Source organism: Diceros bicornis, chromosome 27, assembly GCF_020826845.1.
Source record: "Diceros bicornis minor isolate mBicDic1 chromosome 27, mDicBic1.mat.cur, whole genome shotgun sequence".
In the NCBI taxonomy this organism is placed as follows: Eukaryota; Metazoa; Chordata; class Mammalia; order Perissodactyla; family Rhinocerotidae; genus Diceros; species Diceros bicornis.
The window spans coordinates 42,193,963-42,219,840 of record NC_080766.1 but is presented as its reverse complement, the minus strand read 5'-3'; the positions used below and the strand labels follow the sequence as shown (position 1 = coordinate 42,219,840).

Below are 25,878 nucleotides of genomic sequence, written 5' to 3'. Positions count from 1 at the left end.
CCCGCCCTCCCCTCCCATTGGCTCTTAAAGTAACTAGTTCCTTACAGAGATTACAGGCAGGGTATGAAATTGAGGGCTCTTTATTATTTCTTACCTTAACTATGCTGATAGGCTTTCGAGATAAGTGGAAACTTGCATACAGCAAAAATGTCAAAATAAAAATGAAGGCTCGGTACCTGAAACACAAAACAGTGGCAGGAGATGACATAAAATAACATAAGATGCATTAAGAATATGTTATAACTGTATCCTTAAATTTTCTTATGCTGTATGTTATTCAGTCTTACATCAATTATCAATCCTATTTATAATGTCACCACAATATTACATTTAAAAAAATTGCCACTTTTGCTTTGTCCACATTGAAACTATTTAAACATTTATTAAAAAAAGAACTATAATCAAAGAGAAATTTGAGACTCAGAAGATGAACACATGTTTACAGAGCAGACAAAAAGGAATGATTATTTAGTTTGTAACAAAATTAACTCCAAGTGCCTTGTAAGCCTGCTATCCTGGGATTTAAGATCACACTTTTTACTTTTTAGCTTCTATGCAACTTTTTAGAAGGACACAAATGAGGCCGAAATATAAAGATTTCACTGACCTCAGTGAGAACAACTCAGTGATGCTGACAAGCTATGAATAAGGCCGATGACACTAAAAATATTGGCCCACAGCCCTGCTGCTCTTTCTGGTTTATGAGGAAAGCAGTTCAAGAGGAAATACTGAAACATATGGGAGACTACAGAAAAGAAGTTACTTTCGTAAGAAGGCCAAAGTTCATTCCAGTCTAAAAGTTTGAACCACTCTATAAAAAAACATTTCGTAGAGGAAGAAAACAGGTCAAGAGGAAAAATTATTGGGCAAGAGACGAAGACAGGGCCCCCCGCCAGGAAGTCACCCTCTGTGTGCTGAGGCCCCGCCCCTGACCCTGAAGGGCCCGTCCTGTTCTGGCCTGGAAAAGCCAATGACTGTCAAATTGTGTGCCGGCTGGAATCAGTCATCACCCAAGGCGGAGGGAGGCACGGAGACAGAACAGAGAGAGGCACCGCTCCACCTCTGCAGGGGGCCATGTCCCCTGGGGAAGGCCTGCCATGCCAAGGCCCTGGAGGATGCCGAGAGCCCTCCTCCGAGAGCCTTCCTCCGGTCTCACGCCACATTTTCAACGTTACCATTTACTCCTTAAGGGCAGCTTTCCGTGAATAACAGAAAGACTCCTGGGGGGCCTGCCTCTCTGGCCATCAGAAAAGGTAGGGGTCAAATAAATATTTCCAGATTTTTTTTTAAAATAAAGATACTTCAGGTGAGAAAAAAGCGTTGGTAGTACTGTGGGACTCAGACGGACAGCTCTAGAATACCTGCACCTCAGCGAAAGGGAACACCAAACGGCCTTGCCAGGCGCTCATCAATACTTGCTAACTGAATCCAGAAAGGCCCCACACTCTCTTCTTCATCAAGGAAACACACACTGACAGGTTTTCTAGGATTCTTTGCTCTCAAGCCCATGCCAATGACCAGACAGGAGGAAAATGAAACTATAAAAAATGAGTCTACAATTTATCCCAAAGAACAAAGACCACGCAGGTACAGTCGACTTGTTACAGAAGTCCAGGCTTTGTCCTTGTGTTTCTGAAAGTCACCCATTTCGGTAGGGAAGGGAGGTCTCTCAATTCCTTGCTTGAAGCTCTCTGTTGTCCCATGCACTGCTCCTATGCACTAGCAAGGAAGATTCTAGGCCACTGGAACTTGATGAGCCTTCAATACCCAAATTTCCAGACCATGGCTAGACTCGCTGTCACTTATATCCCCACTGGCTATAATTTGGGCTATAATGGGGCGAGTGTAGCCTAGCAGGGACCCTGCTCTGCCCCTATTTGATACAGGGTTCCCTTCTCCAATCTCCACAAGGAGTATGAAAAAGTTCTCAGACAGTTGCCTCCAGCACCTCCCAAATTGAGCCTGAGAGAATTCCCAAATTGAGCCTGAGAGAAGAATTCGGAGCCCTCAAGGATGCTACATACCACTAGCTTACAGGTGTGTTATCAACCAGGAGGATCTGAATTTCATGCTCACTCAGCTGAGAAGGATTTTGAGAGCGGCTTTACTTAAATGGACCTTGGGTTCATGCTCTCCACTCTCTACCCAGACATAAATAGAATATTCTATTTATAAATATTCTATTTTTATTGTGTATTAATATATTTATTAAATGGAATAAATAAGCCCAGAAATAAAGAGCTCCTCTGTATGTCCAGATAAGGTCTGAAGAGCCCTGGGGCCCTGATACACATGCATTCCAAGGCTGTCATGGTGCCCAGGTTATCAGAACCTAGTGGCCAACCCTGGGCCAAGGCCCTCCATCTGCAGGCCTCTGCCTTCCATCCCTGGGCCTCTGCCCTCCATCCCTGGGCCAACGCCCTCCATCTGTGGGCCTCTGACCTCTATCCTTGGGACTCTGCCCTCCATCCCTGGGCTGCTGCCTCCATCCCTGGGCCTCTGCCTCCATCCCCGGTCTGTTCCCCACCCCCAACGGCGGTTCTGCTTGTAGTGCTCACCAGCCCAGACCTGGCGGGGCGAAGGCAGTTCCCATGACTGCCTCTGCTGGGGGGATGCTGAGCTGGAGCACACGCCCTGGGATGCCCCATGAACACCGAGCCACAGAGCTGAGCAGCATTTGCCTGCAGACATTTTCAGTTGAGTTTTGTGTGGAAACAAAACACCGTGATGAGTCAGCCCCTTTGGGAGGGTAACTGCCTGCAGGTTAGCAGGGTTATCTGAGAGAAGCTGTCCTGCAGAATCAGGGCAAAGGGTCAACCTATACTGCACACTGGAATTTTCCTAGACAGAACGTATGTCTCCCTAAGAGGAGCCCCTATCTTTTATTTAGCCAGTATGAGGCCAGCTCTACTTCCTGTATTTCCAAATCCGTCCTTCCTTCCTCACTCTCCTCATCTCATCTATGTAGCACTTGGGAAAGGGGAAGAGCCAGCAGCCCGAGATTGGGTTTCCCCTTCCAGAAGGTCTGACCACAGCCCCCAGTGCTCACTTTTAAACCACAGCAGCTGCCTCTGGGGATGGTGCCTTCCTAGTGGCCACCTCGAAGTGCCTGTCCTGGAGAATGAGTAGACATTTCACTTCTGCAGGATTGTCCTGGGTTATGGGATTAAAGTCCTAAATAACCCTCCCGAGATCCTTTCCTATTCTGGAATTCTATCCTCACTTTCTTCTCTTATCATTCACGAAGCAAGGATTCTGGATGATATTTGTTTCCTTTTATCCATCTTGTACTGGATGGATAAATTCATGTCTACCCAAAACCTCAGAATGTGACCTTGTTTGGAAATAGAGTCTTGCAGATGAATTAGTTGAGGTCACACTTAACTCATGTATGACCTCAAATCCAATGAGAGCCTAGATGCAATTACATGTCCTGATAAAAAGCCATGTGAAGACTCAGAGATAGACAGGGAGGAAGGACACGTGATGATGGAGGCAGAGCAAGACAAAGAACGCCGAGGAATGCCAGCAACCACCAGAAGCCGGAAGAGGCAGGAAGGATCCTTCCCAGAGCCTTCACTGGAGCACGCCCCTGCTGACACCTTGGTCTCAGACTTCTGGCCTCCAGCACCATGAGAGAATAAATTTCTGTGGTTTTAAGCCACCCAGTTTGTGGTACTTTGTTACAGTAGCCCCAGGAAATGAATATAATCCAATACTTGTATTTTTGTTTTGTGTTACATTTAGGCTTGTGAATATTAAACAAATACAACTAAAAATGAATTAGCTGATCCTTTCATTCATCAGTGTTCCACTCACTTTTTGTAGTTATGTCTAACTGCAGCATTCTTTGCAATGACGCTACAAGAACAGTGTTTGGGCTAACCCCAAGTTTCTAGCAAAAGAAGCCTATCTCAGCAATGACAGCACAGGACAGGTGTCACCTTCAAAGCTTCCTTAGAAATGTTCTTGAATATCACATATGTTCCCAGATGAACAGCAGCCGGCTCCCAGTTAGAGACTCAAGGCGGCATATCTGTTTCCTGTTTGAGTGCTATTTATTTCAGTCATATGCAAATAAGGAATAAACAAATGCTTTAGATGAGCATTACCGAGCAGTATGATTTGGCATAGAAATTAGTCCAAAAACATCCTTAATTTAGCAACAATGAACCGACACACAGCTGTGATGAGAGTTCTTTTCAGAGCATCCTAGGGGAGGCACACAATGTTGGTGATATTAGTGCTGGTAACTTGGTTAACGTGCTGTCTGCCAGGTCTGCCCCTCAGTGAAGCTACAATTTTTCCCTCTAAGTAACCACTCAGGAATCTGTGGGAACATGCTTGGAGATTATGTAGATATCCTCCAAGATTCCCCCCCACACTGTGTGTCCATTGACCATCCTCTCCTGAACTAAGCATCCCCCTGATGGTTACATCACGGCCATGCTCCAGCTGAGCACTCCTGCTCTTCTTAGCAGCTGGCATTCTACTGTGGGGAGGAGCTTTCCTTCCTCCCACTTGTGCATTTATTTAATTATAGCAGCATGGACTTACTAGATTCTTATTTTGTTTAATGGGCTATAATTTATTTCTGGTATTGTTTATTTTAAATCTTGAATCATCCCAGACGTGGCCAGTGAGAGTGCCTTCACTTTTAAGCACTTCCTTATTTTCTGGCATAAGATATTCCAGGCTTATCTCACTTTCCCTGCCCTAGTCCTGACAGGAGTCCAGTCTCCAAGGATGCCTGGCTCCTGCAGTGGGAAATGGCACACAGAAACCAAGATCCCACACCAGGTGTGCTCACCGCTGCTGGGGTGCTGCTGCTCCCAGGGCCTCTCAGTGCGCAGGGATAGGGCATTTTACACACATCACACACACACATACATACACAACCATATATATCTATTCCCCATTTCTCTCCACTTTTTCCTGATATCTTTAATTCTAATCTAACACCATATGATTCATTCAGTCTCTCCTCTGCCCATATTTGTAATTCCTTCACTGTCAGTGAGAAGCCGTCTCCTTTCTGTGGTAATCCTAACAAAAATGCATAATCTGAATTTAATCATAAGGAAATACCAGACACACCCAAAACAAGGGACAGTCTATAAAAGAAATGGCTTGTACCCTTCAAAAATGTCAAGGTCATGACAGACAAAGAAAGGTCAAGAAATAGCTCCAGATTAAAGGAGACTAAACCCACAGGACACCCAAATGCAACGTGTAACCCTGGACTGGATCCTGGGTCAGGAAACGGAGCTAGGAAAGACATTATTGGATATTTGATATAATTTTGAATATAGACTGTGAATTAGATAATAGTATTGTATTGGTGTTAAATTTCCTGATTTTGATCTCTGTGCATGGTTATATGAGAATGTCTTGTTCACAAGAAATATACGCTCAAGTATTTAGAAATAAAAGGGCCTAATGTCTGCAACTTACTATCAAAAGGTTCAGAAAAAACTGTGTGTGTGTATACATACATACATCTACACATACACACACAGATGAGAGAGGGTGGAGGGAAAAGCAAATGAGGCAAAACTCTAAGAATTTGTCTGCCAGTTGAGCCCGGGCCCCACAGCTCGACTAGACTCACTTCAACCGTTCCTCTGCCCCAGGTTCACTCTACTCAAAACTCCAAGTCCCAGGAGAGGGACCAGTAGCCCGCCCACCTGAGGTCATTGCCTGCCTCCTGTTGGACCTGCGCCGTACAAGGAAGGTCACGGGGATGGAGCCTCGAGGGCCTCTGTCGGCTGCCATATTGGGACGGAAAGTCCTGAGACTCGCCCAGCTATCACACCGCACACAGGGGAGGAAGTCGATTCCCCAAAGGAAATCAGCATGCTGCGAGGAAGGGGCAGTGCATGCTGGGTAGGAAAACCTAAAAAATGTCCTTCCCAGGAATGTTAAAGCCAACTCTCTTCTTTTACAGCTAAGGAAGCTGAGATCTAGAAAGGTTAAATAACTTTTAAAGGTCGAAGAGCAAGTCTGAGGCAGAGATGGAACAGCAATTAAGACAAATACTCTATATCCTTGCTACCCAAAGTGTGGTCTACGGACCCACGGCACCACATCTCCTGGGAGATGCAGATTCTCAGGCACTACCCCAGAGTGAGAACCTGCATTTTAACAAGTTCTCAGGGCGATTCACACGCACATGAAAGGTTGAGAAGAATGGCTCTATCTTTGCAGGTCTCAGACCAAAAAAAAAAAAAAAAAAAAAAAAGAATTGGTGATATACAGGAGTTCTTTGTAACATTCTTATAATTTTCTTCCTTGAGTATGAAAATTGTATCAAAATAAAGTTACAAAACAGACAAAGAAGCTAAACTCCCTCTAAATAAAAGGTAAGTGTTTAACCACTTGTGGCTAGTTTGGCAGTAGACATGAGATGAGTCAACAAGGGAACTGCTCTGGAAAGCAGATGTCTGAGGCCACACCTGAGACCCTGTGGGGGCTCTAGCAACCTGCAGGGGCCTGAGAAGGTGCAAAGGGCGTGCAGGCCACGAGGGGTTCTTGTGATGGAGATGACGGGGTCCAGAATATGCCACTATGGCATACAGATTTATTTTGAGCAGAAAGCATGTGAGTTCCTGAAATCTCTTATCTGCCTAAAAGCAGAGCCTCCTGAAAGAACTCAGTTGTCATAACTCCCTCCCTGGGAGCAATCAGGGGAGATGCCTCTTAACACCAGAAATGAGAAGCACGCACACCGCATTACAGAGACATTGTCAAACACTATCAAATCTCCCATCTACTCTCCAAAGGGCCCTTCTAACTTACCAAAAACTCATTGTTTTCCCATAAGCACCCTTCTCTTCCCCTTTATAATGGTATATAAGCTCCAAATTCTAACAGTCCATGTGAGTCACATTTTTCTGTGAACTCCCATACAAACATGATTAAATCTGTCTCTTTTCTTGTGAATCTATTTTTTGTCAGTTTAATTTGCATGCTCCCAATTATCGAACCTAAGAGTGTCAAGGAAAACCTTATCCTTCCCCAAAGAGATCAGCTGGGGAGAGAAACCATTGCGAGTGTGGGTTAGAGGCTAGAGATCTCAGCCATAGCCTCTACCCTTGTCACCCGCTTCCTCCAAGAAGTATGGGATTCATGAACCCACCATGAGAAGGATTCTCAGAGCATGTAAGGAACGGTGCTCTTGGAACAGAAACTGGTGTTCTGGTCTGCATCTAACTTGTTTAGATTTCATTTTCTCTCTGAAAGTTCTGCCCCAGCAAGGCCACTCATTGAGTTCAGAATTAATATACTTATTTCACCCACAGCCATGTTATAATCCTGCCAGTAGTCAGTGGTCATTTTTCTGTGGGGAACCATGATTATTACAGAAACCACTGAAGACCACAAAGGAGTCCAAATGCTATCTGTCACCGCCAGAACCAAAGATGGACAACTCAGCAGTGTTCCTGGTCACAGCTTCCACCACCGATAGGCAATTCAACAGTTACGAGGAGGCCCGCCATCCATGTGTGTTTTATAATGAAACCGGTGGAGGAAAGCCAGCTACACGGCAGCCCTCACCCATACACAGCACCATGCCAAAGGACGGACCTGCCAGGACTCACCACTGATCTCGGGAGAATGAGATGATAAAGCGAATGCCAGCGGGCAGTCGAGCCATTTACGTCGCTCTGACCACGGAGCTTCCGTCACAAAATAGGATGCTTCATAAATAGGCTACTAATCCTGGCTCCAAGTGTGTCTCTCTTGCCCCTGCAGCTCACACAGGCTGGAAAGCACGTAGAGAAGTCCTGTTGGGTCTCACTTCCCCTCTTCCTTCTGGCAGAGGCTCAGCTCTCTACAAGGAGAAGGAAGAGTTGAAGAGTCAGGTGTTCTGACAGTGGCACTGTCGACGGCCCTGGCAGAAGTAACTCCCTGTATGGTTGTTACCCAGCACAGATCCAAGCTGCACTTCCAGGGCAACAGGGAGCTCCCACCCCGAGAGCTCTCAGGTGGAAGCAGAGTGTCTGCCATTGGGAGCGGCTGAAAGATCACCGAAACGAATTTCACATGATGTTCTGATGATGTATGAGAACACTGATTTCATGTCCAGCTGGAAGGAATCTAGAGATCAACCATTCCCTCTTAACCACAATATTCTGCAGAACTAATATTAATATTCACATGAAACCAAGTATGTGTCCCGTGGTTACACCATGTGCTCAATTACCAGAGCATGCCAGGGAACCGGACATGCTCAGCCCCACCCACTGTGGACCAGACCACGTTTGAGCCGCAGTAACAGAAAGGAACTGGCCTGGACAAGGTGGCAGGTCATCAAACCAATCATTTAACTGCGGCTTTGCAATTGAATCGAAATGCATCTAATGCTGTGGGAATGAACTTCATCTCACATCTGCCTCTTCGTGTCTCATCTCCTGTGGTTACCTCAGAGGTCATGGAAAATGACCCCAGTCTGAAGCCAGGGCTGAAGGCAGAGCAAGACAGGAAGGAATGGGTGAGGAGGCCTTAGAGCCAATGAGGGGCCCCCGCACACCAGGCAGGCCTCGTCTTCTGTCCCAAAGTCAACCTTGTGTTATTGTGTTATTTTTCAGTTTCTTGTGAAAAAACACTTCTGTTATTTTTGTATTTCTCTTTTATGCTTGGCGACAAGAAATATTTTGGACCAATGCATTAAATAATGCAGTACCCAGTGCACACAGAAGCATGAATTGTTCTATCTTAATACTTATAGAAAATTCCAGGTTATGTAATTTTTTAAAGAAATCTACTTTTGAGAAGACAATCTCTATTTAAAGAAGCTAAAGTTTATTTAATGTCTTCAAACAACTTCCTTGGGATAAGTAATAGACAAGTAATAGCAAATAGGCCAGATCTGGAGGAATTAAACTATATTCCCAATTGCCCGTGTCTTCCTAGTTAGAACAGGTTCCCCACGTTCATTCCTGCCCTCCCTCCAGAGTGAGCTTTCAAAAAATGCTCCTTCTTCAATACTAACTTTTAGAAAACAATTCCAGATTCTCGCCAAGCTTCCATCCCTTCCATCTTCTCTCAGGGAGGCAGTGAGGCCCCCTCTGCTCCAGCCAGAACCACATCTGTGCTCCTGCCACAGCTGTTCACTCCACCTGGAGTGCCCCCTGCCCCCACGGCTGACCTCGGGCTGGGTAATCCTGGGCACGTCACTGAAACTTGCTGCTCCCTTACCTTCCCTGGCTAAAAAACAGGGACGATGGCCCCTATCTTTCAGGGTTGTCATAAAGAGGAAATAAGATAACCCAAGGAAAGCCCTTAGCACTGAGCCAGGCACGTAGAGACGCTCAATAGGCAGCAGCTGGTGTCACTCTCCTTGCGAACTCAGGAGAGGAAGGCCCAGGACTACAGGTGACTGCCCCCTTCCCATCACCGAGTTCAGAACCTAGCACAGAGCAAGTGCTCAAGAGATGTGCTGAAGGAATTTCCACAAATTCATGCTTCAAAACTGATTTTGCTCAAATCTCTAGATTTAAAAAATATTTTACTAAAACTCTGCTCAAAATGAGTGGGCTCCTGTTTGGGCCTAAACATACTTTAAGAAACAATTTCGTGATGATGACTTCAAAGTAAAAGATTTGGTTTAAATTTTACGATGCCTGAAAATGGATAGTCAGAATCCAAATTTCTTCCTCTGTCCAAACACTGCTTCTCTCGGCACAGCTTGTCTGGAAATATTCTATTGCCATCTACTGAATCAATTAATCAACAAACTTCAAGTCAATTCTGGCAAAATCTGTAACTAAAAAAAAAAAAAAAATCCAGGAGACACTGGAAAATCAGCTGAGAAAAAAATCTCGATTTCCTTTTAAAACAATGCAGGTTCTTCCCCCTGTAAAACGGGTGAAGGTAAGTGCTATAAATTCTACAGCAGGTGCAATTAAGATGGATCAAGACAGTGATTCTACATGTAAGGTATTAAGAGATCCATTTAACAAGGCCCCTTCCTCCAAAGCCTGGGCAGTGCCCACTGACAACCATTCCACTGACAGCTGGTCCAGACCTCTGGGTCATCAGTAACGACTTACGAGCTCTCCTGTGAGCCCTGTGACCTGCCTGGGGAAGAGGCAGCACGCTCACTTCAGAGAACAATGAGGTAGGCGGCTTGCCCGGCTCAGCTCCACTCTGTGGGGCAAATTCAGGTTGGTCCAGTTTCCCTCAGTCCCCTCCTCCCTCTCACGTCTCTTCCTCCAGCCCATTCTCTCCAAAGAGAGAGCAGCAGAACAGCAGCAAATCGCTTGGTTTAAACCCTGGTTTTGGCACACAGCCCAAGTACATAAAAAGAAAACACACTTAAAAAAAAAAATCGATCTTTATAGGCACCCCTGGAACTCACCACCCCAGTAGGGAAGTGTCAGAATATCTGGTTTCATTATACCGTCAAAGATAGCAACTTCAGAGACACCCCCTCACAGCATCTCCATTAAATCTGTGAAATGCATGTTTTTACACCCATCTTACCCAAAAGCACAACCTCGTCATCTAGGAGGGCAATATGCACCATCGAGCCCCACCCTCAGACCCACCACTTGGTGGTCTATCAGCCTCCAACAGTTCGGTGTACTCTTCGGAGATGAAAATAATGAGACTTGAAAGCTGGCAAAAGTACCACGGAAAGGGTCTTTCCAGAACTGAAGCGCTGTTGTAAATGAGCAAAGCAGCCCCCTGCATATTTTAAATAACCTACTTAAAGACAAAGTTTTTAAAGTAGATCTTACTTTAAGGCAAAGATGGGTGGTAAATGCACGTCCCCCCAAAAGTTTTCAAACTTTTTTTTTTTGGCTGAGAGGGAATACTTTGGCTGACAGGGAAAATACTTTCTCTGGCTTGTGCTTTAGAGGCTCTACCCAATATTGAAGATTAATGGCAATGGCCACTATCTCTTTCCTGTGGCTTAAATAGGAAGAGGAATCCTCTATCTGTACCACTGTCCTTTCCCCACTAACAAACAACATCACAGATGGTCTGCACAAAACAGAACCTGCAAATGCATTTCCAAAACTGCAGGGTGAAACATGGAGGTCTAGAGCTGGGGTTTCAAGCCTCACCTAGAAAGAGATTAACGAAGGAGCAATGAGGGAAAATCTAATATAGTTACCGACTCGAGCAACTTCCCACAACCTAAGTTCAAGGGCAGGCGGGCACTTCCAGGCAGTGAGCTCTGGGAGACTACAGGAAAGGCAGGCTTTGGAATTCCACCTTTAGAAATTCAAACCTGGGCATGGGGTAAGGGACCTTCCCGAATCCTCCGTTCAAATGCAAATCATGACCACATCGCCTCGGTCACTGGGTCACCAGGATCTGCAGCATGGCCGCAGCGGTTGGGAGGGCAGGAAAGTGGGAGAAGGAGGGAAGAAGAGCCCGATGGTTGGTGGCGGGCGGCTGGGGGACTCTCCGGCGCTTTAAGCCCTATACATCCAGAAAGTCGCTGTCACTCGTGTTGCCCGGGAGGCTCACGGGCTCCGGGAACCAGCTGCTCAACAAACAACCCAAAGGCCCAGGGTGCTGGCGCTCCGAGCCTCCCGGGTGGCTTTTCGCGCCGCCTCCTCCCCAGCGGCTGGTCCCCGGAGGAGGCGGACCCCGCGGGCACGCCCACGTCCCCCGAGCGGCGGACAACGCGCGGGGCTCCTCCTGCCGGGTCTCTAGACCCCCCGCTGTCACCGCGGCCCGGGAGGGGGCGGGGCAGGACAGCTCGGCTAGCCCCTCCCGGGGCTCCGGTGGGCGGCGGCCGGCCCAGCACCGGCTCCCCTGTCTCCACATGCCCGGGATCCCCGCGCCGCCCGGGTCCGGGGCCGCCGGCGGGGGCGCCCGGCCGCTCCTCTAGTCCCCTCATTCCAAAGACTTCCCGAAGGCACGGAGAGCTCAAGACCGCCCGGCCCCCGCCAAGGACCAGCACAAAGACGCGCGGAGGCGGAGCAGCCGGCAGAGCGCAGGCACCCGGCCCCGCGGGCGCGGCGCCCCTCCAGCGTGGGGCAGCGGGCGCCCCCCGGCGTCCCCTCTCGTCGCCCGCGGTGGCAGGTGCTGCGCGGCCGCGGCGCCAGCGTCCGGCGGCCCCGCAGGTGGGGGAGGTGGGGAGGGGTCCCCGCGCTGCTTCCCCCCGCCCTGTCCCCGTCCCCGCGCCTCACCTGCGCCGCCCAGGCCCGCGCACCGCAGCCGAGCCCGGCCGCCGCGGGCGCTTCCTGCTCGCGACTTCCTGGGGCGGCGCGCGGAGGCCCCGCCGGCCCCGCCGCCCCTTTCACTTTCCCGTGGCCTGCGGGGCGGCGGCGGGCGCCTCGGCCCCTCCCCCTCCCGCTCATCCCCTCCGCCGTCCTCCCGCGTCTTCCTGCGGTCCTCCCCGGGCCCCGGAGCGCCCGCAGGGTCCTCAACAGCCCTGGGGACGCCGGACAGGGGCGCCCCCACGCGGAGTGGCGCTGTTCGCCTGCCAGCTATTAGGGCCCCCAGGCCATCACCCACTCAGAATTCTTCTGGGCGGTCCTGTGTCCTTGCACCTGCCGGCGGGCGCACGGGCTTTTACTGGCATGTTCTCCATTGGCCAACAGGGAGCTCCCCATGGGCCTTTGTCCTCAAGGTAGGTCTTACCCAACAGCAGCAAAGTGATGCGGCCCCCAGGAAGGACCAGCGCTAAAGAGGGCCTTTATTCCTATCACTCCTTCTCGAGGGTCAGGATCATGAAACCAGCATTCTCTTAAGTGAAAATGGGGCCCACAGACAGGCTGTGTGGAACCATCTTTTATCACACCTGTAAGCGTGTGAGGATGCAGCTCACATAGATAGGCTGGAGAAGCCCAGCCTGGCCAGGTCACCTGCATTGAAGGCACTCCTGCTGGTGCCACCACAGAGTTCTCATTTTACCCCAGGAATAATCCACCACTGAATCGCACTCCCACTTCTTGCCAAAAATTGACCTTGGGCAGCCCCTGAAAAGGGCCTGATTATTTTCCTAAGGGTACCCCCAGAGCACCCACAGTAGACACTCAGCATCCAACCCCAGCCAGGTGCCCCGCTCCCAGAAGAGCACCTCCCCGAAAGGGTGGAGTGAGGCAGAAAACACATTATGAAAGGAAACTCCAGGAAGAAGCCTGCCCTGGTTGAAACGATGCTTGAGGCTAAAACCAATCAAAGGTCGGGCTGTAAATGCCCGAAGAGGTCTGTATGCATGGTCGCTGGGGCAGGCATGGTGACCTGCCCCACACAGCACCCCTCAGGCCAGCCTGGAGAAGGCTTTCTCCTCCCCTACCTGGCCTCACAGTCTCCCCCTGGGGCCTGTCCTGTTCTGTTTCTGGAACACCCCGATGTCCTTTTCTGTTTGCTGAGTGGTAGTGTCAAATGCACCACTTCCGCAGGCTTTTGAGAAGCGTTCTCCATGCAGAAAGGACCCCTGCCAGCCTCACTGTGGCCCTAAGTTTCAGCCACAGGACGTCAGCTGGGCCCCCTCATCCTGCAAGTGAGGTGGCCTCGGGCGTCCTGACTTCTCTCTCCCTCGGCCAGGTCTCCTTCCGCGGACTCCACTTCCTCTGCCAGTTCCTTCTCCTCCCTTTCCTCACTTTCCATTCCCAGCGATCCCCAACCAGCCCAGTCTGGCTCCCATCTCTCTCCAAGTCGCCGACCTCCTCTGGCACTCAGTCTCCCCACTTCCAAGCTCTCCCTCACACAACCCGTTCTTCCGGCTGCCTCAAGCTGCCCTCCTAAGGCAGATCGGATCCTGTCATTCCTGATGAAAACCCTTCAAGATGCCCCACCGGATCAGCAATGAGACCCATCCCCTCAATAGCTGGAACACAAGGCCTGACCCACCTTGCAGCTTCACGCCTGAAGCTTCAGGACTGCTCTGTAGTTTCCAAGACGTGTGCTTCCTCGTACGTTGGTATTTCCTCCTTGGCCCTCCTGATCCCGGCTTTTCCTAGTGAGACCAGGTCCAGTTTTCCTTTCTCTCAGGCAATCTTCACTGCGTTTCCGGGGCACTGCAGAAACCTCTTTATCTTGTCTTACCACAGGAATTGGTCCTAGTGATTTGTTACTCCATCTCCTGGCCCCCAGAGGGATCGTGCCCTGTCTCAGAGGCACTCATCCATGTTTTCCAACTGCATGCACGAATGCAGGAGGACACGGTACAGGGTCTCCCAACGTTTTTCACAACATTTTCTCACACGGAAAATGATAATATTTGCTGAAAATATTTATCTTTTAAGTTTATAAAGATTAAAATATGAATCTTTTTATATTAATCTTTTATATGATTATAAGAAACATTTTAAAAACTTACTTATTAGAGAGACAGCAAATATGTGAAACTTCCAAATAAAACAGTTCACAGTTTGAAATGAAAATGTGATTGCACTGATGAACATACCATGTTTTATGCTTGAAACGGCTGCACACAGGCTCGGGACAGAGGGGACAACTGGGACGTCACCATCGAGACACTGTCTTTGTGCAAGTAGATAACTTAAAGCCATTTTTTACAATCACACAAATTTTACAACAGTTGAAATTATATTTAAAGAATTTAACAACTCTTCCTTTTCTTTCATTGACATGTAATGTTAAAATTTCTTGTGAGAATCGAATGAGTTTCCAATCCAGTTGAACTTTTCATATCCAGTTTCAAAGTCTTGACGAAGTATGCCAGGACGGTGGAGGTGTGCCCTTGGGCTGCCGCTGACACAGCTGATGGCCAGGGGTCCAGAGAGATGAGCCCACGGGGCCCGGACTTGCAGCTGCCAGCTGAGCGTACCTGCCTGGGTGGGCCTCTGCTTTACCCTGGAACTTCCATGCTTGCTTTGAATCTGTTTTGATTTTATTTCAGTAAAAGTATTTCAGTAAAAGAGGAACAGACCAAATAAGAGGCACATTCCCTCTTATCCAACGGATGTTTACTGGGTGCCTGTGGGGGCCAGCCCCGTGCTGGGCACCAAGGCCTCAAAGTCAACAGGGTGCCCCGGCCTTTGAAGAGTTCACAGAGCAGAAGGCGTGTGGTGGGGCCAGCCCGGTGGTGTAATGGTTAAGTTTGCGCCTTCTGTTTCGGCGCCCCAAGGTTTGTCGGTTCGGATCCTGGGCGCAGACCTACTCACCGCTCATCAAGCCATGCTGAGGCGGTGTCCTACATAGAAGAACTACAAGGACCTACAACTAGGATATACGACTATGTACTGGGGGCTTTGGGGAGAAAAAAGGAGAAAAGGGGAAGATTGGCAACAGATGTTAGCTCTGAGCCAATCTTCCTCAAAGAAAAAAAAAGAAGGTGTATGGCAAGAACAGGCCAGTCCCCTCAAAGGGACACTGAAGTGAGCATGAGGAAGGGGCTTGTATTCATTTCCTGGGGCTGCCGTGACAAAGTACCCCAAACTGGGTAGCTGAAAACAATGGAAATTTATGGTCTTGCAGGGAGGCCAGAAGTCTGAGATCAAGGTGCTGGCAGGGTCATGTGCCTCTCAAGGCTCCAGGGAAGAATCTGTTCATGCCTTTCTCTTAGCCTCTGGGGTTGCTGGCAATCCTTGGTGTTTCTTAGCTTGTAGCCGCATTGCTCTTATCTGCCTCTGTCATCACATGGCATCTCCCTGCGTGTCTGCCTTCACATCGGCTTCCCTCTGTGCCTGTGTCTCCCCTCTTACAAGGATACCAGTCATGCTGGACTTAGGGTGCATCCTACTTCAGCAGGACTTCCACATAACTCATTACATCTGCAATGACCCTATTCCAAATAAGGCAGCTCACATTCTGAGGTTCTGGGAAGGGCATGAATTTGGGGAGGGAACACTATTTAACCCACTGCAGGGCTAGGACATAAGTTCGAGCAGGTCATAGGGAACTTAATAAGGGGATGCAGCTGCAGGCTAGCAACATCAGGGAATTGTTAGCACCCTAGGCCTGAAGAGGCCAGGGGAGCGCACAGTTGGCAGGACTTGGAGAGCTGAGGCTGGAGGAGGAGGTGCTGGACAGGAGGAGGGCTTTGATAGACGAGCAGGTGCTGCCAAATTACCCCAAGTTACAGCCCAGCAGGGAAGGGGCGGGGAGTAAACAGCCTGACCTCTCCTCCTGCCCTCCCACTGACCCAACCCACCAGGGAGGGGGAGGCTGAGGGAGCCCCACTGACACACTGCAGCACAGGGGACCACAGGGACAGAGGCGGTGAGGCGGTCCCTCCCCTCAAAGAGCTTCGGGCTACTGAAGATGTCAGACGGTAACCAGTGATCACAACACAGGGATACACGTCACAATGGGAGACACAGGTGCAAGAGAGGGACACCTAACCCAGACTGGACGGTGCTGGAGGTGACATCTCAGGAGCACACAAGGCATTGGCCAAGAACACGGGGAAGAGAAGGGACTCGGTCCCTGCAGTGGGAGCACAGTGTGTCCAAAGGCGCCCGAGGCATGCTGCAGGCTGGGCTGAGGAGGGGTGAGGATGCAGGGAAGGTGGAGAGAGGAGGGCCCACAGGGGCTGAGAGCTCCTGCAGCAATCCAGGCCCCAGGAGATGACGGTTGTTGGGGAGCACAGATCTGACAAAGGTCTAGGAGGTGAGAGAAAGCGGGCAAGGGAGAGGGAGAAGCTAGGGAGAAGCTGGGGATGACACCCAGGTGTCCGGCTGGGGCAGCCGAGAGGATGGTGGAGTCCTCTTCGAGAAAGGGAACATATGAAGCACAAACAGACTTGGGGGCGGGGCTGGGGCAAGGCATTTATTTGTACCTGTTGAGTGTTTGGTTCCTGGGGGACCTCTCAGTGGAGGTGTGGGTCTGGAGTCTCTGGAAGAATCCTGGGCTGGCCAGGGAGGCCTGGTACAGACAGCAATTGACAGCAGGGGAGTAGAAAGCTTGCCCAGGCAGGACTAAGACTGAAGCCCCAGGGGTGTCAACATTTAAGGGCCAGGCAGGGAGGAGGGGCTAGAAGCTGTGGAGGGAGTAGTGGGAAAACCCAGAAGAGTGGATGTCCAAGAAACGCAGGGAAGGCAGCCATTCTAGAAAGGGAGGGAGTGGGCAGCAGAGTCAATGCTGCAAAGAAGTCAAGGTCTCCTGGCTTCACCCAGATCACAGCAGAAGCTTCCACAAGGGTGGGGCGGGGTGGGTGGGCTGTGGGTCGAAGATTGAGTGGGGAGTGAGGAAGAGGAGGCAGCGTGGAGCAGACAGCCACTTCAAGAAGGCTGGCTGTGCCTGGGGAGGAGAGAGAAGGGCCCAAAGCTGGAGAGGGACTCGGGAAGGAAGAAGGATATTTTTTAACGTATGGACATTTTCAAGCGAATACACAAGTCGAGAGAACACTATAATGAAGCCCCGTGTACCCATCGCCCAGCTTCATCAGTTATCAATACATAGCCAATTCTGTTTCCTCTCTGTTTCGACCCACTTCCTGCCTCAGGATTATTTTGCAGCAAATCCCAGACATTATAATATTTCATCTGTAAAGTTCAGTACGTATCTCTAAAAGATACGGTTTTAAACATAACCACAATATCATCATCATGGCTCCCCCAAAGGAGAATCATTCCATAATAGCATCAGCTATCCAGCCCGTGTTCTCACTTCCCTGACCTATAAATGTTCTCGCTCTCTCAGTTTTGTTTGTTTTTAAATGGGGATCCAAACAGTCCACACACATGTTGCTGGATGTGTCTTCTAGGTCTCTCCATCTGAGATTTTCCCTGCATCTCTCTCTCTCTGCCCTGAGCAATCTGTTGTTGTCGTGTGGCTGCAGAGACCAGGCTGTTTGTCTTGCAGAGCTTCCTACACTCTGCATGGTGCTGACTCTCTCTTTATGACATGGTCTAACATGTTCTTTTGCCCCCGTAGTTCCTGAAATTGGCAGTGAGGTCAGGTCAGGGCTTGATGAGATTCGGGTAGATTCAAGGTTGCGAGGCACATAGTGTCTGGCCATCTCTTTCTGCGGTATGAGATACTCCTTGCCTAAGTTCAGTAATTCATTAGAAGTATGATTCACAGAAGTTGTAAGATGGTGATATCCCAATTTCATGCTTTCTTTTTGTTTATTTGTCAGTAGACTTCTATAGAGAGAAACTTCCCCTCATCAGTCAGTTAACTCTCAGGTGAGTTCAGATAGGGGAGGCAGGATAATGCGGAGTTCCTTCTTTTATTTACCACTTTTCAGATAATGAGTTGGTTTCCTAGTATTCTTCCAAAGTTGTCAGTGAGTTTTCTTTTGTTTTTCTTTTTTATCACATGCACCAGTGGATGGAGTCACAGCTGATGTGTTTGGCTCCACCGCCGTTACTCTCCTTACTGAATCTCATCGGCCCATCTTTGGCCAGTGGGAGCCTCTTCTAATTGGCTCCTGAGTCCTTCTGATCTGAGCCTGGGACCTTTGAGAGTGTCCTTGCTGTCTAGTGTGACAAGATGTTCTGAGCTCATCTCACACCTCCTCCCTCCCAGACCTGGAATCAGCCATTTCTCCAAGGAGGCCCAGGTCCCACAGAAGTCAGGAGAGAGGACGGGAGTGGGCCTGCATAGGATAGGGGTCTATGTGCTTACAGGATACACATCCCTTCAGAGCTAGAAAGACAAGGAATCCAAAACATGTGAAGAAGAATGAGCCCTAGGATGGAGGAGGGACATGGAAAAGGGCCGGTGTAGACAGAGATAACTTACAGGTGGGAAGGCATGAGGTGAGAGTTCCTGTCTATTTTCCTTCTGTTGCAGAAGGTAAAGTCAGTTGCTGAAAGGGTGGAGGTGGCCTCTGGCATTTGAGGAAAATCGAGAGGATTTAGGGTAGCCACTGAGAACACTAACTAGAGGACAGCAGGTGTTGCAGGCGATGACGGAAGGTCATGAGAGAAAGAACATCTCTCGGTGCCGATCTGTGCCATTGATGGTGTGTGTGTCTGCCAGCCAAGTGGGTGCTGAGAGAGGACACACAGGTGGACAGATCCAAGGTGAAGGGTCAGATTTTGGCATCCCCTCAACTTGCAGTGGAGTCACCCCTTTTCCCTGGTCTTAAGGGCGACCAGGAGAAAAGGCTAAGAGTGACAGCCTCTGGGCTGTGAGGTGAGAAGAAGGGACAACTCACACCTACTGGGAGGTTTGGTCCTTCATGCGAGAGAGGCACTAAGAATGACAACCTGCTACGTGCAGAATAAGCCCTGTGCTAGGAGCTGGGGCTGCAACGAGAAATCAGATTTTAAACAAACGACCTTCTGTCCAGGAGCTCTGTGTCTCCATGGAAACCACGAGGGGTGGCGAGTGTGCCATCTAGGTGAGGAGCGGACCTTCCCTGGGGAGGTGCCGGGGTGCTGAGGTCTCCCTGAAGAGAGCTTTGAGGATACTGGGCTTCAGAGCTCGAGAAAATGCCTCAAGCTAAGAAAGCATAAAAGCATTAAACATTATGAGAGAGATAAGGGAAGGTAAAATCAGAATCTGTTTACTTAACGTGGAGAGAGAAGCTGCATTTTATCTCTACTGATCAGAAAGCAAGAATTCCAGCAGCTAACCAGTGAGCAAGGGTGATTTTTGTTCAATCACGAATGTTGTTGATAACGAATAGAATAGCCTCCCACTATTAAGCATGTCCTATACTCCAGGCAGACAAGAGTCCCTACGCCAAGCAGCCGTAGCCTGATCAAGTGTGGAGGAGCAGGCCTGCCGGACCCCACAGGAGCCCAGAGAGGAGACGCCCAGGCCCCCGGCCCCACCTCAGGTGGCAGGACTCTTGATTTGACCCTCGTTGATTCACGTATGAAAGCTCCGTCTCCCTCAGAGGTTCTCCTCCTGGGTGGGAAGGGCCCAGGCGAGAGCCTTGAACAACGTTTACAGAGTTATCCTCAGGGGGTGACTGATACCCTGAGGGGTATCCATTGGTCCTACTGGGTCAGGGGAAGTGGCAGGGGATGTCAGAGAGCTAGATCTCATCTCCAAAACAACAGGGCATAGAAGAGGTCCAAACTGGACAGAAAAATTGCAGTGTATGCGTAATCTTTAGAACCACGGTGAGGCGACCAGGAGAGAAGGCTAAGAGTGACAGCAGTCACCTCTGGGCTGTGAGGTGAGGAGTACAAGAGACAAGGCCTGGCCTTTCGGTACTATTGGATTTTAAAACTATAGGCGTGTATTTTCAAATAAAATAAAAATAAACATTAATGTAATAAAAAAAACAGATAGAAGGCTGTGCTTTGTGTAGGTAATGGCTGGTCAGTGGTAGGATTTTAGAGCCTATGATCTGTGACTTTGGGGCACATTCTGGGGAGAGGAGCTTTGCCAGTGTCCTGAAATAATACGGAGGAAACTGTGTATTTACAAGGGCGGCCATCGGCAAACTACCCGTGTAAGACAGGTGGGCAAATTTCCTGCTTCTAGCCCCCAGGCAATGTTTCCCAGGAGAGATCTTTCTTCTGTACCTGTGGTAAGGAGAGTGGTTGCTGAGGAGACGCCAAGTGCCTTTGGGGAGTAACAGCATCCTAACCAAAGTGCAGCTGGTAGAGAGGCTGCACTGAATGCACTGAACACTTCCCTCGGCCAAGAGTTCCATCCTGGCAGCCGAGCTCACCCTCCCCTCGGGCTCCCTTGTTGCCTGAGCAATGAAGAGAGGGTACTTTTATCTTAAACAATATGCTAACAGCCTGATGGGAGAAGGCAACTACTCTTGTTCTCTTCACCAAACCTTAGTGGTCTTGCTTACCAGGGGTGCCCGTCTTTTCCCAGCCAACACGGAGCCTGGGAAGGTCTGGCCTTGCACGGGGAGGCTCTGTGCACAGTCAGCTGAATCGACCCTACTCACCAGGGGTGACACTGCCCGAAGCCAGCTCCCTGTCATGGCCTGCTCTAATGACCTCGGCACGCACCATGGTCCGAGGAAGGCTTGGCCCTGGTCTCCGTTTTCTAGTTCACTTATTGTTTAACTCCTGCGCTTGACACCACTCATTTTTAATCCTTATCATTGAAATCCTTTCTAAAAATAGACTTGTGTAATTCAAGAATAAATGCAGTTTACTGGCCATGATTTTTTTTGTTACTGTCATTCAGATGATCTTTTTTAACACCACTTGTGATCCCGCAGTGTTTAGCGGCCTAGCAGGAAGGGCTGGGGACCTGGAATCTGAAGATGCAGGTGCACATCTTGACTCACACTGACTGTTGGGAACCCTGTGAATGTCACTTTACTCCCCTGCGTGCCAGTTTTCCTACTGTGACTTCCTGGGCTGTCGTGAGGGTGAGGAAGTCAGGTGTTAGGATGCAGGCCCCACGAGGGCACAGGCTTTTTTACCTGTCTTGTCCATCAATGAATCCTCATCGCCTGGAATCACACCTGGCACACCGGAGGCACTCTGTGAATCTTTCTTGCTGAATGACTCATTGACGAGTGTCCTTCAGAACTGTGAGTCAGTGCACAGATGCTTGTGGCTACGCCGACTACTGGCGAGCACAGCAAATCTGTACGAGTATGTAACAATTCTAGGACATATACTAGGAGCTGGGGTAATAGAGAACTATGAAGGCCCTTTCGTCAGCTTATTTTGTTGATTTGCCATTTTCTTCTAAAAATGGAGTTTTATCCTTGCCTCTCATATCCATCCTGGTAAGGTTTGGTTATATGGCATAAAGTTCATAGAGGTTTTAAAACAAAATATGCTTACAAAGTTCCTCTGGATTATTTCACAGCTATCCTTCTGCTGGCAAAGGGAGGAGCATCTGTGAGAGGACACAGAAGTGCCACTTTAATTGAGGAGCATCAGAGTGGAGCCTGTCCACATTCTCCCCACAAGTGTACAGCAGAGTCCTCTTACTGCCCACAGCCACTGCTGTCCTGACACTAGCACTTAACTACACGTGTAACGTTGGGAATGTCCCTTAACCTCCTTGTACCTCGGTTTCTTCTCCTCTAATGTAGGGTCACTGAGCACTTCAATCTGTAAGACACTGTCCCTGTCACAAAGATGACTAGGACAGGTGCCATTTGCAGGAAGCTCACCATCTAGCTGGTACAAAATACAGAGAACCTCAAGCCACATAACCTAAAAAGGCCCCAAATCCTTAATATGTTACAGATTTTCCGGTTTTAACTTAAACAATTTTAAAACTCTTTTAGAAAAAAAATCATGCATTTTTTGGGGGCCGGCCCCGTGGCACAAGCAGTTAAGTGCACGCGCTCTGCTGCGGTGGCCCGGGGTTCGCCGGTTTGGATCCCAGGTGCGCACCAACGAGCTTGTCGAGCCATGCTGTGGCGGCGTCCCATATAAAGTAGAGGAAGATGGGCAAGGGTGTTAGCCCAGGGCCAGTCTTCCTCAGCAAAAAGGGGAGTATTGGCAGATGTTAGCTCAGGGCTAATCTTCCTCACAAAAAAAAACAAAAAAATCATGCATTTTTTTGATATTGTAATTCAATGAATCAAACAACATTCAGAACACGCTAAGGGAAATAATCAAAGCAAAGGAATGCACTGGTGACATGAAATTCTCTTCGCCTAACTAAGCTTGCTTAATAGATGTTTGTACATTTCCATTCTTGTTCAGTGGGGAAACGTTTAGGGTCCCTGCACTGAGACCCTGTCCCAGTGCCACAGATAAACAGCGCTAAGCCAATGAGTTCCAGCACCGCCGGAGGTGGTTGCCAGGGGCCTAGTGTGGCCGGTTCTTTTCAGTGCCAGATCTCAGTGCTCAGAGGACACGATGCCAGTCCTAGGAAACCTGAAACTACCAGCCTGGTTTAAAACCTTCCCAGCTCTCCTCTCTGTAGGTGGCGGGCGGCGGGGGGTGGGGGTGGGGGGATTGATTCGTTCAGCTCTCCTGACCACTGTGTTTAGTCCACAACAGCTTAGAGGCTTGTCCTAGCAGCTAGGTCATTAAAAACCAAGCGTGGGGAGGGGAGAAAGACACACAAACAAGCAGGTGTGCCACTGGAGCCGTAAGAGGAGAGGCCAGTGCCCAGAGCAGAGGACGGCTTCTAGCGGTCATCGCAGAGTAGGGGTGAATGAGGCTCCCAGAAAACACACCTGAAACAATATTTTCCTAATAACACATGAGGTACAGTTTCCTTCAGTAACGTCCCTACCTCCTTCAAATGTGCACTGAACATTTCCATTCACTCTTTTATCAAACTTGACTGAGTCAAGATAACTTTGGTCTATCCTTAAGGTGAAATACTACTCAGTCTTTCAAAATGCTTTTGAAGAAGTTTTGACATGTTCGTCATATAATGGTACCTGATAATGGCCAGTGATAAATGAAATGACTCCGATTAAGTATAAACACATATGCATTTAAAAAGCCTGGAAGGATTCACACCAAAATGCTGGTAGTGGCTACCTCTGGGAGGTGAGGTTATTGCTCACCTTTACCTTCTTCTTTACACTTTACTGTATTTTCCCAACTTGCCAGGCATTTAGTGATATTTAATAATCTGAGCCTCAACTATGTGTCAGGCTCTGTGCTAGACAGTGGGGGTCAAGGCCCTGGGGCACTTACGGAGGCTGACCCAGAAACACAAGTCACCCCTGTGCAGGGAGAGCAAGAGAGGCACTGCCAGAGGGATGGCAAGAAGGGGCTTGAAGCAGTGAGGAAAGGTGGCCTGAGGAGGTTACACCCGAGGAAGGTATTAAAGAACTGTTCACCAGGTAGAGAAACATGGGAATCGCATTTCAGAAAGAGGGAACAGCATACACAGTTAAATGAGGTTGTCTTGTAGAAAAAGGATCTAAATAATTAACAATAGTCAATGAAGATGAAGAATAAGCCTTTGGGGAAAAGTGCTTATTCTCAGAAATAATCAAGGAAATACAAAGTCAAGTCACCGTGAGATGGTATTTTGCCCACCAAATAAGCAAAGAAGAAAATTGACTTACAGTAGGTGAGGGAGCAGCGGGTTTCACTCACTCTGCTGGAGACGGTGGGGCCGGGCCGGCATTCTAGGAGGCAATGTAGTAGTACGCATTTAGTTGTAATGTTGCTCCCCACTGGCCCAGTAACTCCTAACTCTATATAACTGAATTCTATGAGCTGGATTTGAGGTGTGGACAGAGATCTATGCACTCACATGGTCGCAGTGATTCTATTCATTTATTCACTCATTTCTTTATTTTGGGAATGGGTTCACAAGTGTTCACTGTGTTACTTTGCTACATCACAGACATATGTGAACATATGTACTTCTGTATGCATCAAATATTATATAATCAATGATTTAAAAACCTGGGTTAAATATACACATTACATTTCTACAGCATCTGGCATTTCCAGAGCATTTTCACCCTCATTATCTTTTTTGATCTTCATGACCTTCCTGCAAGTTGGGCAGGGCGAGCCTTACTCTGGGAAAAGAGTGGACATGCTGCTCAGCTTGCAGCCTCCTCCCCTGTCCCTTCCTTGGAGAACCTGATCCATCCTTAGGACAGAATGTGCAGCCCCTTGTACCATGGGATCTCCCCCCACGACCACTGGCCATAGCAAGGTCATCTGTGATATGAAAAGTAGAACCAACCTCATATACCCACCAGTAGGGAAGAGTGATGTCCATTTTAGAATGAGGGACTAACATGTAGTCAATAAGGTAATCAGAGTTTTTTCTGTTTGTTTTGTATTTGCTGAGGAAGATTTGCCCTGAGCCAACATCCGCTGCCAGTCTTCCTCTACTCTGCATGTGGGTCGCTGCCACAGCATAGCCACCGATGAGCGGTATAGGGTCTGCACCCAGAACCAAACTGGGGCCGCTGAAGTGGAATGCACCAAACCCAACCACTAGGCCACCGGGCCAGCCCCATGGTATCATAGTTTTGGTAACTTTTTTAACAGCATGGATTAATGTTGAATTTTCCCCAAATGGGTCTGTAATTTTTTTCTCACTTCTGCATAGCCCCCTAGTATACGACTGAGGGACCCAGCACACACTCAGCTGTAGTTATTTAACTGATGTACTGAGACAACCTTTGGAAAATGGAATGTAAGAAGGATAAAAAAACAAGACAATAAACCAGAAGAATAAAAAATTGATAAACTTGACTTTCTTCTTCTTTCTCAAATGTTGTATAAAGTACAGCTCTGCTGCAAAATGACATCTAACATTACGTTTGATAAGCATGCGCTGATTGAGCACTTACTGTGTGCTGGGCTCTGTGCTGTGTGGGGGAAGGGAGCACGGATGAACCACAGTCTCTATCCTTGAGTTGTTGCCCAACGTGAAATGCGGGTCTGCCCAATTTCCTGCCTTTTCGTCTCCACCCCAGCTGACTGTCTGTCCCACTGGTCCTGATGCATCACTGAAAAATCTCACTTCCTGGGTAGAAAAGAATGTGCTTTCCTCTCTGATGACATCATTCTCAATATCCTTCCATTCAACTGCATAACTCAGGTAGGTGTGTGTGTATCTGGTTATTTCCTCCTTGTTGGTTGCCATTTTTATGAAACGTAACCTCAAATAGTTAAAATACCTACTTACATTTAAGAATCTACATGTCTATATACTTCTAGGAACTTCAGTCTCTTCCCACCCTCATGTATTTTAGTGCTAATGAATATAAGCATTAAACGTAATCTGTTCATCGCAGACAAACTTCTGATCGTCACAAACAATTACCTGGCTGAACCCTCTTTGGCAGTTTGATCCTCTTCAGGAAAACACAACAATTGAAAATGACTAAGGTTAACTGGAGTTAAAACTTCCTGAAAGTCCTATTGATAGACAAAAGGTGCTTAGCTCACTGTATGAGTAACAGTATAATTATTAATAATAATAGTGAACATTTACCGAGAGCGTTACTGTGTGCTAAGCTCCTTATAACCATCTCATTTAGACCTCACAACAGCTCTAAGAGGGCGGTTAACTATCACCTCCACTTTACAGATGGGTAAATCGACTTCAGAAAGAAGTAAACAGGGCTAGGATTCCAACCCGGGTCTGACTCCTACCTACTAAATGCCA

General features: G+C 48.6%; 1 protein-coding gene across 3 annotated transcripts in view; it reads right to left on the bottom strand.

Annotated features, from left to right (window-relative positions):
- Nucleotides 1-12,261, bottom strand: part of SLC37A1 (solute carrier family 37 member 1) — a 65,993-nt gene extending 53,732 nt beyond the window's left edge. Inside the window, exons 1-3 of one of the 3 annotated variants that reach the window (XM_058523161.1) lie at nucleotides 12,153-12,261; nucleotides 7,602-7,834; nucleotides 95-176 (exon numbers count right to left, since the gene is read on the bottom strand). In XM_058523161.1, the coding sequence (XP_058379144.1) occupies nucleotides 95-176; nucleotides 7,602-7,657 (138 nt within the window). In that variant the 5' untranslated portion in view covers nucleotides 7,658-7,834; nucleotides 12,153-12,261. Of the gene's footprint in view, nucleotides 1-94; nucleotides 177-7,601; nucleotides 7,835-10,553; nucleotides 11,762-12,152 lie in introns of those variants that run through there. The other 2 variants (XM_058523159.1, XM_058523160.1) reach the window with 2 other exon arrangements.
- Between the last annotated feature and the right edge of the window lie 13,617 nt (nucleotides 12,262-25,878).